This window comes from Porcisia hertigi, chromosome 25, assembly GCF_017918235.1.
Source record: "Porcisia hertigi strain C119 chromosome 25, whole genome shotgun sequence".
Taxonomy (NCBI): Eukaryota; Euglenozoa; class Kinetoplastea; order Trypanosomatida; family Trypanosomatidae; genus Porcisia; species Porcisia hertigi.
The window spans coordinates 452915-474134 of NC_090584.1; the positions used below are offsets into that span (position 1 = coordinate 452915).

General features: G+C 59.9%; 6 protein-coding genes across 6 annotated transcripts; all 6 read right to left on the minus strand.

Annotated features, from left to right (window-relative positions):
- Window positions 1-701: 701 nt before the first annotated feature.
- JKF63_04619 (uncharacterized protein) lies at window positions 702-2455 on the minus strand (the record flags this gene model as incomplete). The annotated part of the gene is made up of 2 exons (XM_067900600.1): window positions 702-1183; window positions 1261-2455. The coding sequence occupies 2 exons, from the start codon at window positions 2453-2455 to the stop codon at window positions 702-704; spliced, it is 1677 nt and encodes a 558-aa protein (XP_067756621.1).
- Window positions 2456-3463: 1008 nt separating this feature from the next.
- On the minus strand, window positions 3464-3826 carry JKF63_04620 (uncharacterized protein; the record flags this gene model as incomplete). Its single annotated transcript, XM_067900601.1, has 1 exon — window positions 3464-3826. One exon carries the CDS (start codon window positions 3824-3826, stop codon window positions 3464-3466), a length of 363 nt encoding a protein of 120 aa, XP_067756622.1.
- Window positions 3827-4506: 680 nt separating this feature from the next.
- Window positions 4507-7062, minus strand: JKF63_04621 (uncharacterized protein; the record flags this gene model as incomplete). Its single annotated transcript, XM_067900602.1, has 1 exon — window positions 4507-7062. One exon carries the CDS (start codon window positions 7060-7062, stop codon window positions 4507-4509), a length of 2556 nt encoding a protein of 851 aa, XP_067756623.1.
- A 1526-nt stretch (window positions 7063-8588) lies between these two features.
- JKF63_04622 (uncharacterized protein) lies at window positions 8589-11798 on the minus strand (the record flags this gene model as incomplete). The annotated part of the gene is made up of 1 exon (XM_067900603.1): window positions 8589-11798. One exon carries the CDS (start codon window positions 11796-11798, stop codon window positions 8589-8591), a length of 3210 nt encoding a protein of 1069 aa, XP_067756624.1.
- Window positions 11799-12587: 789 nt separating this feature from the next.
- On the minus strand, window positions 12588-14483 carry JKF63_04623 (uncharacterized protein; the record flags this gene model as incomplete). Its single annotated transcript, XM_067900604.1, has 1 exon — window positions 12588-14483. The coding sequence occupies one exon, from the start codon at window positions 14481-14483 to the stop codon at window positions 12588-12590; it is 1896 nt and encodes a 631-aa protein (XP_067756625.1).
- Window positions 14484-15297: 814 nt separating this feature from the next.
- On the minus strand, window positions 15298-20127 carry JKF63_04624 (uncharacterized protein; the record flags this gene model as incomplete). Its single annotated transcript, XM_067900605.1, has 1 exon — window positions 15298-20127. One exon carries the CDS (start codon window positions 20125-20127, stop codon window positions 15298-15300), a length of 4830 nt encoding a protein of 1609 aa, XP_067756626.1.
- Window positions 20128-21220: the final 1093 nt, after the last annotated feature.

Sequence of the window (21220 nt, forward strand, 5' to 3'; positions counted from 1 at the left end):
AAGAGCGGCGAATGCGACTCCTCCTTCCCCGTCCAGCCTATGGTAATACGCGACTGTTTGTGTCTAGGGGACCGCCACATGACTTGACAAAAACCTTCGCCCCGCCCCGCCCCCCCCCCCCCCCTGCATACCGCTGTCCTCACAAAACTCCTCTCTCGCTCGCTTTCCCGCACCACGCCCCTCCCGTATCGCATGCCTCTCTTGTTCTTTTTTTAAGACAATGCGCACCCCCCCCCAGTGCGCTTTCTCCTGTCCCAGCCCTTCTTTTTTTTTTTCAATTCGACACACGTCGTCGAGCATTGGTCGTTACTACTACTACTACTACTATCACCTCAAAGATAGCACAGTTGCGGTTGGTCGTGCGGGCGGGCACGACAATGCCTCGCTGCTAACATGCGTGACAGTGCCTGCAGGTCTGATGGCATCCCCGCCGAGGCAGCCTGCGCTGCCCTAACGAACTCTGTGGAGCGGCACGCAGGCACGAACACGCGTTCACACATACAAAAAAAAAACGAGCATACTTTACGACAAACCAGACAAAAAAAAACAACCACCACTCGACATACACAGCGAGAATTAGACGGCAACACCGACCTGCGTCCCATTCGATTCTTCGTTTACTGGCGCCGACCCATGCGAGTGGTCGAGATCTCTTCGTCACGCACTACAACGCCTGTCAAGCAAACCACTTCACCTTTCCGCTAGAGCACACCGCGTTCTTGCCTCATCACAGGGACAGGCGGTGGGGCGGTGGTGGTGAACACAAGACGGGTAAGCGCGAAATACGGCGGGCTCGGCACGTGGGGCATCTTCTGCGACGGCCGCGCAACGCCGCCAATCACACACCCGCGCGCTGCGGTCCTGCGTCGCGGCCCGCCTATTGCGAGTCCGAGGCGCTCGCGGCCTGACGAGCGCGGCGCTGCTTCTCCATCGCCGCAGCCTCCTCCGCCATCGACTTCGCCTTCTCCAGCACAGACTTGATGCCACCAACCATGTAGAAGGCCATCTCCGGGATCTGGTCGTATGACCCCATCAGTAGGCCAGAGAACGACTCCACCGTGTCCTCCAGCTGAACGTAGTGACCCGTCATGCCAGTGAACACCTCCGCAACCTGGAACGGCTGCGACAGGAACCGGGTCACCTTGCGCGCGCGGTCCACCACAACCTTGTCCTCCTCGCTCAGCTCGTCGATACCAAGCACAGCAATGATATCCTGCAGCTCCTTGTACTTGGTCAGCATCTGCACGATATCCTGCGCAACGTTGTAGTGGTCCACATCGATCACATCGGGGTCCATGATACGCGACGCGCACTCCAGTGGGTTCACCGCAGGGTAAATGCCCGACTCTGCCACCGCACGGTCCAACACAGTCGTCGCGTCCAGGTGCGAGAACGTCGTCGCGGGCGCCGGGTCCGTGATATCATCCGCAGGCACGTACACGGCCTGCACAGACGTAATCGAGCCCTTCGTCGTCGACGTAATGCGCTCCTGCAGCATGCCCAGATCCTCCGCAAGCGTCGGCTGGTAGCCCACGGCGGCAGGAATGCGACCCAGCAGCGCAGACACCTCGGAGTTCGCCTGCGTGAAGCGGAAGATGTTGTCAATGAACAGCAGCACGTTCTGGCCCTCCACATCGCGGAAGTACTCGGCCATCGTCAGCGCAGACTGCGCAACGCGCGCACGCGCACCCGGGGGCTCGTTCATCTGTCCGTACACAAGCACGCACTTTGATTCGCCCTTCAGGTCAATCACCTTCGACTGCATCATCTCCAGGTACAGGTCAGTGCCCTCGCGCGTGCGCTCGCCCACGCCAGCAAACACGGAAAACCCACCGTGGCCCTTCGCCACGTTATTGATCAGCTCCATAATAATCACAGTCTTGCCTACACCGGCACCACCGAACAGACCGATCTTACCACCCTTGCAGTACGGCAGAATAAGATCGATCACCTTGATGCCGGTCGTCAGGATCGTGTCCTCTGCCGCCTGATCCGCCAGCTTCGGCGCCTCGGCGTGGATCGCCATGCGCATCTTCTCACCTACAGGGCCGCGCTGGTCAATCGCATCGCCAAGCACGTTGAAGATGCGACCCAGCGTCTCGCGGCCAACAGGCACAGAGATGTTGCCACCGGTCGACACGACCTTCGACTTCAGCTTCAGCAGGTCCGTCGTCTGCATCGCAATGCAGCGACCGGTGTTCGCGTCCAAGTGCTGCACAATCTCCAGCGTCAGCGGCTCATCGCGGCCGAGGTTCTCCGTCACATCCAGCGACGTCAGCACCGGCGGCACGCCCTCCGCGAAGTGCACGTCCACCACGGCACCAATAACCTGCGACACGTATCCGACGCGGCCCTTGTGCTCGGCAGGCTTCGCGGCGGCGGCCGGCGCAGACGATGACGCAGCGCGCACGCCAGCGGCGCAGCGGATCACCGCGGACTGCACACGAGACAGCATGGCTGTGGTATCCTATTTTGAGCTTATAACACGTTTGAATTTAGTGAAGAAGATCCACACACACACAGACAGACAGACAGACAGTCGAATAGAAAATGAAGTCGCAGTTGCGGAAGTGCTGCGGAGGGACAAAGGGGGGGTGAACTACAGAGAAGCGGAAAAAATAAAAAATTAACGGGTACGATTGACACGTTTGGGTATTCGTGCGTGTGTGACGCGTGGCGGAAAACTAAGATTGAAAATCCTGCACCCATCATCGCAGAAAAAAAAAAAACACGGGTTTCGAAAGATGACATCGATAGAGAGAGAGGAGAGAGGAAGCGGGAGTATTGAAAAAAAAAGAGAAACACCGAAGGGGGTTTCAGTTCCAGTGTTGGTAGTCAGGGTGAGGGGTTGGGTGGGGTTGGGTGGGGGGCGGGGGCATTGGTTCAAGGGAGAAAACGAGGGCATCCCTGTCCAGGAAGTCGCGCTGGTGTGAACCACGCACACGCACGCACACACGCGTTGTTTTTCCTGGTTTTGCTCCCAGCATATATATATATATATTCTTTTTGTACGTACATTTTATTTCACTTGGAAATGAGAAGAGAAAAATCAAAAAGACGGATCCACTGCGAACAGAAGAAGAGAGATGGAGGGGGGCCGCAAAGACGACGACGAGAAACCGAGAACAAGAGAGGTTGCATAAGTGTGGACGTAAAACCGCACGCACAGGCGCCCCCGGAACCTTTCTCTCGCACACACACACAGGGCATGAGGCGGAGTGTGGTGGTGGTGGTGGTGGGGGGGGGGGGGGGGTGCAAAGAGAGGTGAAGAAGGGGGAGGGTGTTCTGCAGAAGAGGCAGAACAAAATGTCTTCCCATATTTGGTCTTTGCACTTTCCTAGCCTCCGCCTCTCATGTTCAGGCTCACCACTCACCTCAGGCACATTCCCACCCTCGAACATCCGAGCAGACAGATGCGCACGCAGACGGGGGCGCCAAAGTCTCCACCTTGAGTCACAACCGCTTACTCAGCAGCCGGAGCAGCGGCAGCCGCCTCAACCGGGGCAGCCTGTACGATGCGCGTGTACACACGGGTCTTGCTGGAGCACGACACCAGACGGATCAGTCTCTCACGGCACAGCTGCTTGAGGCCAGCGGCGGCGATGGAAACGGCAACCTTGAGGCGGTCGGAGATGATCGACGGGGTGATGAGCTTGTACTTGGGCACCTCGCTGCGGAGCTTGTCGTACGTTTCCTTGTCGAACATGACGGCGTTCTGCAGAGCCTCGCGGGACTGGCCCTTGCTCCACTTCTTCGTGGTCTTCTTCGCGCCCTTCGTGGCGGCCTCCATCTTGGCCTTCTTCGTCTGACCAGCCTTCGGCGGCATGATTGCAGAGAGGGGGGCGGGCGGGGGGTTTAAAGGGTGGAAGACGAGTAGATCTCACTCCTCTAGCAATAAGGGGGGAAGCGATTATTATTAGTAGTGGTGGTGGTGTACACGTGTGTGTGTGTGTGTGTGTGTGTGTCATTCAGAGAAACGAGAGGAGCACCCAGGTCAGAGACGAGAGAGAGAGTGAGTGGTGTAGAAAGAGGATAGGCAAGACGAGAAGCGATAGCATCTAAAGCAACTGCATCCATTTGTGTGCGTGTGTGTGTGTGTGTGTGATGGGGCCCATCCCCCAAGATTGGTATAGGTCCCCCTCCCTCCCTTCCCACCGCGCCCACACACACAAACAGACGAGTTTGTGACTTTTCGTTCCTTTTATATCTTTGTTGTTATCGTTGTTTTGTAGTCGTTATAAGAGTGAGATCGATCGCCGCTCGACCCCATCCCACCCCACCAAAGCGCTCACACACCCTTTCCCAACTTGGCCTGTCTTGCTTCATTGTCTCCGGGCTGTTCCCGTGTGCCCAGGTCTGACGTGATTGGGGGGGAGGAAGAGGGGGGCATGCGATGTGCGCGACAAGACACGTACGACATCGTGAGCCCCTGCAGATACATGACTTGCCGGTTAGCGCCATACACGATAATGTGGAAGGATAAAACAGAAAACCCACCGCTCGCGTTTATATACGCCGCTCGTGTAAATAAGACGCGATGGCGCCCCCTAAGCACGCCACCACGCGCGGGTTGACTGCGTTCCCGATCAGCTTGTAGACGGCACCGCGTGGCACCTGGCGGAGTACTTCGGGAGAAATAACCGCCGCACCAGCACCAGCGGTGCCAGGGCTTTGCCAGGGCTGCATCGTGTCGTGTGGGAGGAGGAAGTCGTCCTCGATTCCCTGCAAACGCGCACACTCCCGCAGCGCGAAGAATCGCAGCGGTGGGGATGGTGGCACCGCCATCGCTGAGTCATCTGAGCCGCCACCACGCACATCCTCGGCACCATTCTCTGGCCTCAGGAGCGTTTCTCTTTGTAGCAGCGTCGTGACTTCATCTAGTGTCAACTCGGGCGAGTAAGGCACAAACTCGGAGTAGAGCTGATAACTCGTACGGTAACTGCCCATCAGAGTGCGGGCCTGTCCCCGGACGTCGCACAGCCGCCACAGCGGTTTCTGCCGGTATGTGCGACTACGCTGAACCGCCTCCCACTGAGAGGGGGTCAACTGAAGGTCGCTGTGTGCGGACCGGTGGGCGCCACTCTTTAGCTCGCTCGGTGTGGTCATCGACGCAGATTGCATTGAGCGCCCTTGCGATGTCAGGCTCAAGACATCAACAGTTGAGGGAGCTACCAGGAGCTCCCCGACATTGCGGTATGGCGAGTGAAGAGAGGCAGCCTTTATCTGCTGAAGGGCATTGGCGACCACTCGGGCTGCAGCCGACCTTGCCTCCCCCCCTTCAGCCCGAGGCAGAGAAAACCGACAGGAGGGATGGTGCAAGTCAGAGGACACTGCACGGCTCTGCTCTGCAGCGGAGGCGACCCGGAAGCCGAAAAAGTAGACTCGCTTGCGCGTCTGTGGTGTGAGGGCGCCGCCATCCACGACCACGTACTGCACCTCGTACTCAACTGCGGCGCTCTCGAGGGCTGGTGTGGGCGATGTCGACGCCGGGTGGCGAAGCCGTTCGAGGATCTCAGCGAGCTGAGCACCAGCCTCGACATTGACAAGATGCTCGACATTTTCGAGCAAGAATGCCGCCGGTCGAGTAGTAGCCAACACTCGCAACACTTCGTAGAAAAGCCATCCCTTCTCCGCGTACAGCCCCGCGGCGTCGCCGGCCTTGGCGAAGCTCTGACAGGGAAAACCGCCGGTGAGCACGTCGTGGAGAGGGAAAAAGGCGCTGGGGATCTCGGTGATGTCACCCACCAGAAACGGCGCAAAACATGCTGTGGCCACAGGAAAGCCTCCCATCGTCGGTGTATGGTCATCGGCTGCTGCGGAGGCGGCAGCTGCCAAGCCGGGCCCGCGGCGACTGCTGCGTTCATTGAAGAGGGCATCGGGGCCCGATTTGAGATCCCCCGGATCCGCATTAGGCAGCTGCAGCGCGGCTGAACAATCGTGCAAGCAGCGGTGGTTGAGTGCGTAGACAATCTGCGCGGGGGGAGCGATCTCCACGGCGAAGGCGGCATGACCACCAACGCGCTCCAGAGCACTACGGAACATGCCGATGCCACTAAACAACTCGGAGAATGTGAAGAATGGAGTGCACGTGGCGTCAGGGTCTCGCGAGACGGCAGCGGGCAGACCGCTACTGCGCTGGAGGGGGACAGCGCATAGCGATGGGGTGCCTTCTTGCGGCGATGGCGGTGTGGACGTACTGTTGACCGCAACGTCACGACCTTGGAGAAGGCGCTGGTGACGCTGCAGTAATGCCATGCGCCGCATCGCTGCAAGAGCAAATGGCATCTCCTCCAGCACTGGGCAACATACGCGATGGAACCGCCGGATGCCATAAATGTAAGCCACTGCCAGAGAGGACTTTCCCAACTCGCGTCTGTCAACACCGTCCATGTCAGTGCTGAGACTTCCACATGATCCGCCCGGGGAGAGAAACTCGAGAACCTCCGCCTCCAGAAATGCACCGACAACGTGCACCGCCATGTAGGGTGGCCACTGTGCACCTGCACCTGCACGTGCAGCGCAGGGAACGCGCAGCAGCGAAAGAAACTGCTCACCTTCGACAGAGCCACGTGTCGTGGTAAGCACAAACGGTTCACATGGCACTGCTGAACCGATTGAGCACGTGACAGGTGTGTGTGCCTTGCACGTAGAGAGAGTTCGGGGCAGAGGTAAGGTGGCACCATCGCTGCCAGAAACCCCTTTGCTGCTCCGTGGATCCGTAGTCATCTCGAACGCCGCGGCCTCGGCCTCTGTTGTTTCGTAGAGTTGTAACAACGTCCTTTTTAAGCAGAACGCGGTGTCTGCACTACCGCTGCTCCGCTGACCCTCTCCTTTCGCGACTACACCGCTCCCTTGCCCTTCAGGAGTACTCGCCGGCAGTTTGGTGGTCGGATCGTCTACCACCTCAGCAAAGTGCTCGCCGTCAAACACCGTCACATTGCGACCTGCCTTAAGTCGACGGGTCGCACGCAACCGTGAAAGGAGAGGTGCCAACTGCTGTTTGGAGCGAACCAAAAAGACACCTGCGGGGTATGAGGGCGGGTAGAAGGCCGCGGACGCCATCGCTGACGTCACCGTCCGGATTATTGTGTGTGTGTGTGAGTGTGTGTGTGTGTGTGTATACAAGTAGGAATGGTCATTGATTAGGAGGGATGGGATGAGAAGGGGGGGAGGGAAGGGAAGGGAAGGGACAGCGAAGCGCGTAACAAAAACGAGAATAGAACAGAAATCATGCGCCGCAGTCAGAGCATAAAGACGAAGCATCAAGCAGGGGCCCCGGACGAGCACAGGAGGAAGAAAGGCTACAGGGGCTGTGTAGACGATGGAGCTGCGCACCGACACCCACGTCCCCGATGGTGTACATATGCCGGTACGCGTTCTCCCTCCCTCGACCATGAGCGAAGGTGAGGCAGCTAGACCGGTAACGACCACCAACAGCATATACTTGCTGTAGCGTGGGGAGGACAAAGTACCATGGACACAAGAAGCTTTAATAGGAGCAGGGAAGGGGATCAGTGATCGCCAAGCTTCTCGCCCTTGAATATGCGCTATACGACCCTCCCCCGCCCCCAAAAAAATACTCTCGCGCTGTACCAGTCCCTATCGCCACCGGCCCACACCACCCTCACTAGAGACTCTCTCTCTCAACAGCATCAGCCTCTACATGCATGTGTGTGTATGTGTGTATGTGTGTGCGCATCAGGCCGCATACACTGCGTACACATGCCACCTAGAGAAAGCTCTATTTTTTTTTTGTGGTTGCGTTATTTACAGGTGAGGTGCGCGAGCCGAACCGAAGGAGAAGTCGGAGTCGACCACGCGCGGGTGTCATGATCGCGCTCCGCATTCCCCCTCGCTCGTTCCCCCTGGTGCTTTAGACGTCATAAGAAAAAAAACATGTTAGCCCCCCACACACACGCGCGCACACACAAAAAAAAAGGGCACTTAAGACAACATAAAAATGATGTTGATACCAGGAGACATTGAGAGAAGGGAAGAAGTGTGCGTGTGTGTCTGTGTGCGTGACACACACACGAAGATACGGTCGCTGCGTGGTCACCAAAACAAACTCGACAAAATCCTATGAGAGAGTGGGGGAAAGGAAAGCGGAGTATTACGGCACGTATGTCTGAGGAAGCGACGTGGGGTGGGTAGGAGGGAGGGAGGGGGGGGAGGGGGGGCTTGTGGTGGTTATGCGTAGAGCGAAAGCAACGCGGAAGAGAAGCAACAGTCAGCGACCCCCACCCCCTTTGCTATCAAACACACTCACAGCCAGTCACACTTGATCTTCTGGCCTGAAAAACTTGCATGTTGCCCTTGAGCCACACCCTTTCCGGGGGAGAGGGGCTTCCGCCCCTCCTGCGCTTCGACACAGACGCCCTCTGGCTTCCCCTCAGCGCTTCCACCAGCGCCACCTACGTTGCACGCGCCCATCCCCCCGCAAGTAAAAAGGGGGTCACTTCAGAGGCTTTTCTGCAAAACAACTCTCAACCCCCCCCACACACACAACACACATAACACACAACACACAACCAGACATGCATGTTGGTCTTATCGAGGTGCCCATCCCGAGGCGGCGGTGCACCTGCTCAGTTGCCAAAGCGGCGCACCTTCCAGCAGAGGGGAAGGGATTCGAGGGTCTTCTCGAGGTTACGCTCCAACACCAGCACCTCTGTGCCATCCTTTACCAGAAAAGCAGCCTCCACGCACATGCGCCGCACCATGTGCCAGCTGTCACCCGAAGCGAGTAGGAGACCACGGCTGAAGTACCCAAGGAATTTGTATGAGACAGGAGCGGAGGCGGAGGAGGCAGGCGTGGTGGTGGTAGTGTTGTTGCGGCTCGACGAAGAAACCGCGATGCGGGCTATCCAGCGCACATCATGAGGCAGAGTCGCCGAAAGCGGGGTAGAAGCCGCTGAGGACGAGTGCAGCGTCGGGCCTACGACGTACCGCTGCTGCAGAGTAGATAAGCCAACCAGGGCCTCGCAAGAGGTCGCCGCCTTCGCAGGCGCTGACGTGGCCGACACCTCGGACTTTGGCCTCTTCAGTGCCGGTCCCGCGCCACTGTCGCCACCCTCCTGGGCGTCTTTGCTCGATGCATCCTGCAACAGCGGCAACTCTTGTACCAGCGTGTACACGTCATCCAGGTCGAAGACGAGGGAGCTCGCGTCGGGGGTGCCATCAAGCATGAGACGCATGCGGCAGCTGCCACGGTGGCCGTAGATGACAATCTCTTCGCCTTCTTTTGCGTCAGATGTCAGACTACTGGTGTTACTGCTGCCCTTCCTCCGCAGAGACGCTGCCGCTATTGGGCGGCAGAATAGCTGGTAGGGCCTCAGCGAGTCGCCAGGGAGCATCTTACCGCGTACCTGCACAGGGGTGTGCACCACCGGATACCCATCAGCGAGAGTGACGCACGTGACGCTGTCGTCGTAAAGAATATACAGCCGCTTCGAGGTCGGCAACGATGCGGACATATCGGCAGCCGTCTCGTCACTCGCATCAGCACTGACCTCGCCATCTGATACACCAGGACCGGCGCTGCCCGACCAGCAGATGTCAACGACACCGCTGCGTGCTGGTAGTTCCACGACCACCTCAAGTCGTGACACGGACATCGCTGCATGTGCACGCCAGACCACCTTCAGAAGCCCAAGGCGCTCTTCTGTAGCGAAAACGACGTAGTCCAGCTGTCGATCGCACCACAGGCCGGAGAGATGAAAGCGGCCATCGAGGCGGTGGCCAAAGAAGGGCACCCAGTGGCGACCGGCGCTGTCCATGTGGAAGGCCTCGATCGTGTCGAAGCGCGACTGCAAGAGGACATCGCGGCCGGTGGCGTAGGCGAACTGCTGTGTGCTGGCCACCACATACATCGCCGGCGATGTGAACAACTGCGCCGTTGATGCGTACATGATCGTGCCGTCGCGCGATGCGGACAAAATCAGTTTGCGACTTGGCAACAGAGCCAGCTGGCTCGCCTCGTGATAGTGCGTGCGTCGCTTCACCTCGGCCGGGTACCAATCCCCTTGCTCGCTGCAGCGGTAACTCCGAAGGCTCTCGTGCCAGCCGGACGCAAAGACAACAGCGTCGCCTTGAACTACCAGCGTCGACACCGGACCCTTATGCTGTGAAAACGTTTGGAAGACGTGTCCGTGCGCAGCATCGAGCAGCACAACGTCACCCATCGACGTCCCAACAACAACACAAGGGCGCTGTGTCCCGCCAACAACAGCGCAGCTGAGCGCGATACCCTTCGCCAGCTTTGTGGTCCACAAGGAATCGTGCTCCGCCAAACCGCGTGAACGGCTGGGAGCGGCAGCCTCGCCATCCTCCTCCGCGGCACTCACGCCGGAAGACGACCCTTGCGATGACACACCAGCAGGCAAGCGCCACGCATGTACGTTACCGGCGTCGTCAGTACCGACCGCCATGGATAGCGACTGAGACGTCGTCACAGACAAAGCGCGGTCGGCGCCGCTGATGCCGGGCACAACACGCACGAGATCCAGCTGCGGGGCGGCACCGTCTCGCTTGCACGTGAGGCGCAGCTGCTGCCAGCTACCATCAGCCATGGCGGCGTAGACGCACGCCGCACTCACAACATGCAAAGCCCAGATGGCGCCACCACTGCGTTGGTGGAGTGCCACAGGAACGAGCAACTCCGCGTCATACACGACTATCTGGCCAGACATCATAGAAGCAAGAAGGACGTTGCGGTGTGCAAAGGACGCCGCCTCGGGCTTTGACGCCGAGGACGACACCGGTGCTGGGAGCGACACGTACGCCAGTCCCGAAATGGTGCGGTGGGATTGACCGCCCGTGTGGCGGCGCTGCACAAACTGCGGGATGCCCTGGAAGAAGGACACGTCGTAGAGCACCAGCGAACCGTTCTCCCGAGCAACAACGACCTCCTGCTCTGAGGGGTGCACCGCTAGACAACGAATGCCGCTCACATCCGGGGCGATTACCTTCGACTCACGAATGAACCGCTCAACAAAGTGCGCGTCCGGCAAGGAGGCCGGCGACGAAGACGCCGACAAAAGCGCGCGGGCACGGCTGCGACGCACACTGCGGCTTCGTCCAGACTTCGAGGCCTTGGGGGCCCCAGCAGCTGCAGCGCTAAGGCTGACGCTTAGGTTTGCGCTGTCCGCCACGGCAACCGCTGGAGCTTCCTTGGCCTGCTCCGTGGGCACCCGTGCGGTGTGTGGAGAGACGCTGCAGTCCGCAGTACCACCAGAACCTCTCTTCTTGGGCCTCACAGACTGCGGTGGCGGTGGCGGTGACGTTGTCACCCTTTCATGCGGGGCAGGCGATGGCGGCGGCGGAGCCGGGCGCACTGGAGATGCGGAAGTGCTTGTCGCCACCGCAGCTGCTACAGTACCGTTCGCCTTGGCCTTCGCAGCGTTCCCGTCGGTGCCTAGCCGAGTCGGGGAGGCCGAGGAAGAACGCTGCGGAGTCTTGCTGGGAGCCGGTGTAGTCGACCGGGGTGTCGCTGCAAACGAGCTCCCACGTGCCTGCTTGACGGTGCTTTGACTGCGCTCCCTTTCAGGGGTGGAGGACTGCAGCTGCGATCGCTGCCGCCGCCGTCCCTGTGCCATCGAAGAGGAAGACGGGGTTGGACTTGCGCTGCCCGCTACGGGGCTCCTCTTGATTGGTGTCGTCACGGATTGTGTCTTCGGAGATGGCGTAGTCGACAGCTTTGCTGGAGAAGCCGCCGCGGCACGTTTGGTTGGCGTTTGTTCAACTGCCGGCGGCACAGCTGCTGCTGCTGCTTTGGATCTTGTCTTTTTCGGGGGCATTCGTTATTCACTGAGACACACTCGAAATGGTATTGTGAGTATCTGTGTGTGTGTGTGTGTGTGTGTGAAGTTAGAGAAGCACCGAGGACGATAAAAGCCTCGACAGTGAACTGTCGCTCGGTTGAGAACGATTGCGAAAGAGGGGGGGGGGAAGAAAAGAGCGCGTACGCGAGCAAAAAAAAAAGAATCGTGAAATGAGTGGCCAAGAGCAGGGCAGTGGCGGCGCCGGCAAGAGGAGGTTCAGACAGGATGTCCACCACCGAGATTGGGGAAGGGCGGAGAGGCTTTGAGGTGGGGTATGGGTGAGGTGCTGTGGGCCCTCTGGCAGCTGAGGACACCAACACTAGAGGCGAAGTAATGCGAATATGCACAGACGCTCCATGCCGTGATGTCGAGAATTAGAGATGTTGCCAGACCAATGCATGTGAGAGCCTGAGGCCGTGTGTACGTGTGCACGTAGGTCTAAGGGTGAGGTGGGTGAGCTCAGGTATGTTACGGTGCTCCATGTTCGCCGGGTTGAGCGCAGGCGCATGCGCATGTCACACGTATAGAGAGAGAGAGAGCAAAACTGGGGAAAGCACGCCTAGAATTGGCCATCTTTTAAAAAAAAAAAGGGGGGCAAGTAAGTCGAGATGCACCATCCATGTGAACGTAGAAGCACATCTCCCTTCTCGTGCCCGTCCTTCTCGCACCGACCCGCCTACACCGTCAGGCTTCAGAGCACCGCATAGCACTGGGACCTCCCCACTCCACCCCACCCCATCCCTTTCGCCTCCTTTTTTTTTTACGTCACACGGCATCGGAGCGCATTTTCTCCATGATATCACGGCTGAACAGTGGGATGTGCGGGTGCCGCTGAGTATTCCAGCTCACCTCCACCTTCGTGGGACTCGCCACCGATGAGGTGGCCGTATCGTTGTCTCTACTCGGTGGCGCCAAAGACGAGTACATGGTGCACTCCTCGAGTCCTTGCTGATAGGGACTAGCGGAGAGCAAGACCACAGAGGGCGAAGGCCCTGTTGCTGGAGCTGAGCTTGGCGTCAGCACCACCGCTAGATGCACGCACCAAGCTACTCCGTCGCCACCGATGCTATCAGAATGCGTCTGCAAGTGAAGTGCGACGTCGCCCACCGCGCTGGAAAAACTGCGCTGCAGTGCACGCAGCTCCCTGGTGAGGTCCTCCTCGGCGGCTGCGTCGGTCGCTGACTCGAGGACGGCATAACGAGCGAGCAAAGCATCGATGTGGGTGTCTCCTCCCATCGCACAAGACGCGGAAGCCAAGAGCGTCGCTGAGGTCATGAGACGCACTTGAGCGTAGCGCTGCACGACGCCGCGAACCCGCCGGCCGCCGCGCTCGAGATACGCGGTAACCTCGCAGCCCACGGTGGGAAGGTACAACCACGGCTGCAAACAAAGGGTTAGCTCTGCAGTTTTGGTGTCAGGCAACGACGACGAAAAGGATGGGGGCGATGCGTTGGCTCGAACTTCACCGTCGGCGCTGATACTGGACTGCAATGGCACCGAGCTATCCTTGATCGTCTCACTGAGCCGACGCACCGCCTCCCGCACGCGCCGACTCCCGCCCAACATCCGCAGCACGTCTCGCGCACTGTGGCACCGGTTCAGCTGATTCATGTGATACCACAGTCGCTGTGTGTATAGATCGCGCTCCAGCGGCGTGGGTGCACCGTTCGCCGGGGGAGGGCACCGCTGGCGAAGCCGCCGCCGACCGTCCTCTGATTCAAGAGTCCATTCCCACGGCGCACCGCCAGGGCAGCTCAGCCGCGGAAAGAACGCGGTGGGCTCGCCGGCGACGGTGGCAACACCAGAGGCCCTCTGGGACTGGAGGGCACCATCAATGCGCTGAAGAAGCGCCTGATAGACGGGGTGAGCCTCCAGGGACTCTGACCCTGCCAAAAACGTACTCGACGACGCCTCGCACTCCAGGCGGGTCAGTACCTTCATCTCCTCCAGCGACACTGGCACGTAGGTGGAGCCCCTCATGGTCATGGAAGCTGGCGTAAGAGCTGCCCTCGCTGTCTCGACAGAGGAAAGCAGGTACCTCACAGTTTCCTGCTGCTCGCGCGTCAGGTGAGAGCCGGCGTCGTCCTCCTCGATGCGTGGACGCTTGCGCAGGGTTCTCTGCACTGCTGCCTTGTGCAGCTTCAAACATGCAACCCCAAAGTAGCAGTCCTGGCCCGCTAACGTTCGCGCACACCATTTGGCTACCATACGACCACGATACACGAGCTCCAGGCCACGTGTATCGGCGAGCTCTTCTTTGCGCACCTCCTCGCCCTCCACCACCAAGCAGGGCTGGTAGACTGACTCTGGTGGCCGCGGCTTCTCCTTCTCTATAATGCGCAAGCGCAGTGGTGGGTACTTCCGCCCCGGCTGCTCCGGAGTAATGTCCGCCTTGCAAGCCGCCAGCGCCTCTCCCTCGGAGGCGTACAAAGCCAGCGCGTAGCCCTTCGACTCTAGATGCATAACGAGCATCACGCCAGACGAGTGCTCCACTAGCAAACGGCGCAGACGCTCATAGCGAAGGTCAAACTTTGAGGCCACCGCCGTTGTGGCGAGGGCCGACTTGTTGTGGGCGTTGGCACCATTCCTGTCTCCATCACCCTTGATGATGGGCTGCAACAGAAAGTCCGGGATGTCGCTGATAAAGACAAAAGTACGCATTGTGTGTGTGTGTGTGTGTGTGTGTGAAGGGAGGGAATGAGGGGTGGGGTGGGGTTGGGAGAGGGGGGGGAGGGGGCAGGGAAGTTATCGAGGCCTAGTGTCACTTTGGCAAGGGGGGCAACGACCCTCCCTTTCCCCAGCCTTATGTATATGTGAATGTATGTATATACACACCTCTACATGTCCGCAAGGAAGCAACGAAGCAGTTCAAAAAAAGAGGAAACAGATGATGCAGAGTGGTATAGGTCATGGCAGTTTGTGTGTGTGTGTGTACATTGGGGGGAGAGGGAGGCAAAAAACCCGGTGTGTCTCACCCAGAAAACGTGTGTTCGTTAAGGGAACTCAGGAGCCTCCAGAAATGAAATCCTTGGGGGACAGCAGCGACGCGTCGGTTGTTGTTTTTTGACGTTGAGCAGTCGCTTGTCAGCCAGTCTTTGCAGACTCTGAGTGATCGATGTCGCCTCCCCCTTATTTTTTTTTTGCTCCCCCTCCCCGCGGGGGGAGGAGGGGGGGGGGGGGGACGAGCGGTTACAGCGCGGAGATGGAGCTGGATGTGGGCATTCCCGCGGCAAGGACAGAGAAACGCGCGACAACACCACTGTGGTGCACAGACGTGTACACATCACAAGCACAGGCGTGTGCGTAGTAATGCAGAAATCTTCGCCAAATAGGGCATGCGCCCAGGTCGCTCGCGACTCCCTCCCCTCCCCTCCCCTCCCCCCCCCCTCCTCATCGTCACCGCGACCTGCGCTTTCCACAGTCGCTAAGAAGAAAGAAGAAGACGGCACCGAGGAGCAAGCGAAAACGGCTGCACTTAAACGGTATCACAATTGTCGTCCGCATCCGTGTGGTGGGCCTCATCTCTTGACGAGGCAGCTGCTGGGTGCGGGAGAACAAAGTCGCCGTCGTGATCGATGTCTGCAGCACCATGGAGTGCCCTTTTCGGCATACAGCACGGCGAGCTCGACACTGTCTGCCAGTGCAGTGCACCGCGCTGTGCCTGTCGGTGCACAAAGATGATGTGCTCCAAGACAGCGCCGCTCATACGGTAGAGATCCTCCAGCGCCGACGCGATTGCCCCGACCATGAGCGCCGTCTTGCGGTACTCAGCACTGGCGGCCTCGCTCGCGATGATGGCCAACTCCAAGGAGGCGTCCAGTGGGCGTAGTCCACGGCGGGTACAGTCGTAAAAGTACTCTGTGGCGTCGTCCCAATGCTGGGTACGCACGTACGTGAGCAACACAGTGTGCGCAAGCTGTGGGTTGCGCGTGCGACGGTATTGGTGTGCGGCAGCCAAGGCGCGACTCCAAACGCCACATTGAAGCGCAGTATTCACAGCCAACATCACGAGTCGAGGAACCGGGGCCGCTTGCGTCAGCACGCTTTGGCGCAGCACACGAAACGCCGTCTCCCACTGACCGCCCTCCACGCAGGCTTGCAGTGCCACCGCCGTCGCATTCACGTCGGGGCGCTGGCGCTGCGACATGCGGAAAAAATACGTGAGCGTCACCTGCCACGGGGCACCGCCCTGCTGTGCAGCTTCGAGGACCTTTGACGAAGAGGCGTAGGGCATGCAATGTGACTCCACGGCCTTGTCGTAGAGCAGAGCGGCCTGCTCCCAGGCACCGGCGCGGTGCAGCACCCGCAGCGCATTCGCCACAGCAGCCTGCTGCTCCTTTCCAACCTCGTTGGCATGCTGCGGACGGTGAGCGCGACGTGCTGCCTCGACAAGCGACAGTGCTGCCTCTGTGGTGGAAGTCACCATCGCCACCGTGTCCTCCACCGTCGCTGCCGCGACAGCAGCAGCAGCAGCAGCGGCGGCCACCTGCGCCGATGCACCCCCCCTCTCGTCCAAAGACGCCTCAAGTTGCACTGCCGGTGGCAACACAGCACGTAGTTTTTCCGTGTTGTCTGCACACAAGACACGCCACGCCTGCTCATGACTAAACGGCAGTGGTAGCGCTGTTTTGGGGAGCCATTGAAGTGCACGCACCCACAGCAACGGCGTATGCAGCATCGCGTATCTCGCCGTCTGCGCCACGTGCGCCAATTCAAGCGGGATCAACGCGTCGCCGCTGTTGCAGAGCAGGTTAAACGCAGGCGACGATGAGGATGCACGTGCCCTGGTGTGGGGCTGAAGGGCTACCGACTCGTCTGCATCGATAAGCGCGGCGAGCGAATGGAGCTCTTCGCTGGTGGTTGGGGGCACGGCCGTGGTGCAAGCGGCGTGTGGCGGCGCCGCCTTCTCAGAGGCCGCACAAACGGGTGCGGTGTGAAGAGCTGCTGCATCCTCCAGCGGTGCGCCTGTCGGTGTGTCACTCAAGGGGTGCACTGGTGGCAGGGAAGTGCTGACGACTGGAGTGCCATCACGTTGCTGGGTCGCATAACGCAGAAAGCAAGCGGCTGCTTCAGCCCACTGACTACGCCGTACAGCCTTTGTCATCTGGGCCACCGTCTTGGTCATCGACGTCCGTCTCAACAGGCCTTGACACAGCTGAGCAGCGTAGCACTGGGCGCGCCGACACTGTCGCACAAGCTCTGGCTGCTCCACGGCGACACTCCGGTGGAAATAGAGGCCGGTATGCCAGAGGCCGTGTTCTAGAGTCGTCTGCAACACCTCCTCCAGGAGACCAGAGACTCCGCCGAGCGAGTGCGCAGAGCCCTGCACAGCCAGGCGTACGAGCGGTCGTCGCTGCGCATCACTCAAGTCGCGCCACACATCCGCCGCCACCAGGAGACGCACAACATGTGGGGCCCCGCCGACCTGGACGCGAGACGGCGCCTCCTGAAACGCCTGCAAGGCGCGTTTCCAGTTTCCCTCAAGGAGGAGAGCCAGAAGAGCACCATCCGCGTGCGCCATTGCGTCAGCGAAAACCGACGCTGAAGATTCTGCACTCGACGGAGAAGCGACAAGGCGTCTCCTTTGCGCCGCCTGGGCTGCATCCAGTGTCGCGTTTGGGCCTGCCCTTTCTGAGCTGCACTGGTGGCGCTGATGTCGCTGATGCGCCGCCTCGACAGCCACCATTTTCTCTGCCGTCTCAAGTGTTGTGATCGATAAGGCGGACAGCGTCAAGAGTGTGCGCGGCCCCGGCGCCGGCGACGCACCAGACACCGGTGCGGCGGCGACATCTGGAAACGCACCGCGTCGCCCCTTGTTATCCTGTGCAATGCGACGAACTAGCCACAACTGGCTCCGTGAGCCCAAGGGGGTGTATGGCAGTAGCGCCAGGCACTGCTGCCATGTGAAAGCGCGACGAAAGGGCCGCTGAACGAGCGCGGAAACCGTGTACGCGGAGAGATACGGTGCAAGCACAATCAGTGGGTCCACGAGGCGGCGAGTGGCGACGAGACTAGCCCCCACAGCTACCTCCGCCTGGTGAGCGAGAGCGTACGCTACCTCCTCTCGCAGGCTCTCAGACCCCTCCTCCGGCTGCAACCAGTTTTCACGTACTCTGGTGGCTGAAGAAGCGAACGCAGTGCGCTCCGAAAATCCACCGTCTCCGTGAAGAGTGCCAGCAGCACCCGCTGCAGAAGCTTGCACGCTCAGTTGCTGTGCGGCCAATGCGCCGAGGGCCGAGCTCCAGAAGAGAGTGATATTGCGTGTGTAACAAACGGCCCGCAGCAGGGACAGCGTCTCCTGCGACACAAGGGACAAGAGCACGGCGCTGCCGGCAACCGTGCTGGACGCCGCGCCACGGTTGACTGCCCCCACACCAGGGATCTGTCGTGGCATTGGTGTGATATGTTGCGCGGTGAAGCCACTCTTCTCCACGTACGCTGGAGGGAACGACAACAGCGCACGGTGACAAGCAGCGTGAGAAGTGGTGCAGAGCTGATAAACGTAGTCCGCCCCGGTCGGACTCCCTGCAAGCCGCCGCGCCGGCAGAAGGTGAAGGAGGAGCTCTTCTCTGCCATGCAGCGCCACCTTTGCCGGTGCACGGGCTTTCAAGTCTGTCCAGCAACCACTAACCGCCCCCACCTCCGCACAGGTGCCTGTGACGGTGGGCGGCGGCGGATGCGAGAGGAGTTCAGACGGAGGTGATGAAGAGTTGAGCGGAGTCCATTTTGTGTTACCAGTCACAACACCCCAATCCACCCACCGCCTGCTCTGGGGCTTTGATAGTGCCCCGTCTGCATCTCCGCCATCACCACCACCGCTGCCGCCCAGTGATTTTGCCTGCCTGTCCCGCAGCTGGCGTAGATCGATGTCGTGGCGGCGCACGAGCTGCCGTGTGATCGTAAGCACCACGTACAGGTCCTCCAGGTTCAGCATGTCTGTCTGCCCGTGGCGCACATTCACTTGGAAGCCCATAAGGCAAAGTGTGGTGCGCACGTGGTGCTCCAAGCCGGCGCTTAAGCGCCAAACCTGAGAAGGGGACAGCCACCATCCCAGACTGCTGCTAGGACTGGCTCTGCGCATTGTCGTCGCAGCAAACTCATGGCACGCCGCGTCACTGCGGACTTGGTCCCCTAAAAGGCGGCGCACCAACGTAGCGTATTCCGTGACGCTCAGCATCCGCTGCGGCATCACACCAGCGCGCACGACACACTCGATGCAGCGCATCCGATCCAGAAGGGCAGTGTGCACACGTGCCTCTAAATCGAGATCCACACTTGCCGCAGAAAGGGCAGAGGCACCGGCGGCGGCGGGGTCCGTATTTGCGACTGCCAGGTGCAGGATCAATGCGAGACCAGCATCTGCATCAGCACCGTGCTTGTCGAATGTCGACCAGCCGCGAAGGAGATCGAAAGCGTTTGTGCTAAAAATAGTCTCGCACAGCCGCAGCACCTCCGCGAGGCGCCCATGCTGCGCCAAGACATATAGAAGCATGTAGGCAGTGCTCCTGCTCAAGCCGCGCAGGTGTGCCGCTGCTTTCGGGCAAGTCGCACCCAATGGAATGGTTGCATCCCTTCCATCGACTGCGAGTAGACGAGGAGGAGAAAGAGCATCGAGTTGGGAGCATGTCGACGAGGTGCTGGTGGCAAGAGAAGACACGCCAAGCAGCCCATCGAGGGATGTGTTCCACTCTGACATCCGCTCCGTCAGCTGCAGCGCCTTCGACCAGGACTCGCGCTCGCAGCAAAGCACGGACTGGAAAGCAGTCTGCGAGAAGGACAGGCGGTTGTAGAGACTACGGAGCTGCCCCTGACCCTCATCGTGGGTCGCTGTAAAGACCATGGCTGGTGCGCTATGGCCCCCACTTCCACAAGAGGCAGCGTCCCTGTTGCGGCTCCCGACGCGAGTTTTCGCGTACGCGCACAGGTGCCCTGTGCACCGCACTGCGTCCAGCGCGGTACAGGCACCTGAAACCACGTTTTCTACGAAACCACCCAGGTACTCCTCGCTTCCTGACACGGCATCTCCGCCATAACAGGAGTCCACTGAGCCGTGCAGCCTGGCGTGCGCTGGTGGCTGCATCTGTGGGACGGTCTCCTCGTGAGAATGACCAGAAAATCCATCCGCTATGGGCAACGCCAACTCGGCTGCCGTGCGAGCAAACGCGGCCACAAGCTCCATGAGTGCTGTGGCACTGAAGACCACCTCCTCCGTCCGCTCGCGCTCCAGGCCACCAAAAGTCGAAGGCCAAGGGTTGTTGCCATCCATGTCTTTGCTGATGCGGTCGCCTGGCAAGCGCTTGGCCATCCAAAGCGTCGATGGTGAACGTGTGGCGGAGGTTGACAAGCGCGGCAGCGTACTGTCGGACGCCTTTCGTGAGGCCCGCCTTTTGCAACCCCCTTTTTTTTCTGCCCCTTCGCACCCATCTGGTTTGTGGCCGCTGCAGAACTCTGTCGCGGAGCAAGCGCTGCTCGCTGATCCTCCCCCTTCTTCTGGGCCGCCGCAGTCCGCCGCTAACGAAGTCGCCGCGTCAGAATGGAAGATGAGACTGTGATGCTCGGGGGAGTCGCTTTGGTGAGCGGCCGCGGCTACTGCGTGTGCGCACGTACACACCTGATCAGCACACCACCTGAGAAGTGCATACGCCTCCGCTGGGGTAAGCTCGACGGGCTGCGCTACGCTTCGGTACACGTAGGGGCATGGACCACGCCTGTCGGGCTGCAGCGGTCGCACAAGAGAAGTTGTTGACTCGTCCAAGCCGCCAGACTGCATGCGCGAGTGTTGCACATTACAATGCGGGGCTCCTGTAGAAATCCCTTCCGTGTTCCTCGATGCCTCCGACACGCCCGCATTTAAAAAAGACACCTCGAGGATGCTTTGCGTCAGCGACAGTGCCAACGCGGCACGACGGAAGGTGCCACGTAGCGGCAGGGCCTTTTTATCGGAGTCCTCGGCACCAGTGCAGTCACCCGCCAAGAGGTACGCCAGGCGACGCCGCAGATCAAACAACGTCTGCTGCTGACGGAACAAGGGTGATGCGGATCTGCTGTAGCTGCAACCCCCACAACCAATGTGCTCGTCCGTCGGCGCCCTCCACCCACTCGCTGTATCCACTTCTCGGGAAACTGTCGGGGACTCGCGGAGCAGCTCTGATGGGAAGGGCGTGGCTAAACGCAGGTCAAGGTCCTCCCAGGAAGTGGAGGAAGAAAAGACATGCGCGTCAAGGTAATTGTCAACAAGCACCAGAGGGTCCATCGCGGCGGGAACGCCACGCGGCGCACAGTTACCTTCTGGTGACTGTGACCGCAACGCTGGAGGCGATGCGCCGATCGCGGGGAAAAAACGTTGCCTCGCGCGCCTCTCCGCACTCATAAAGTAGTGGAGATCGGCGGCGCATCGC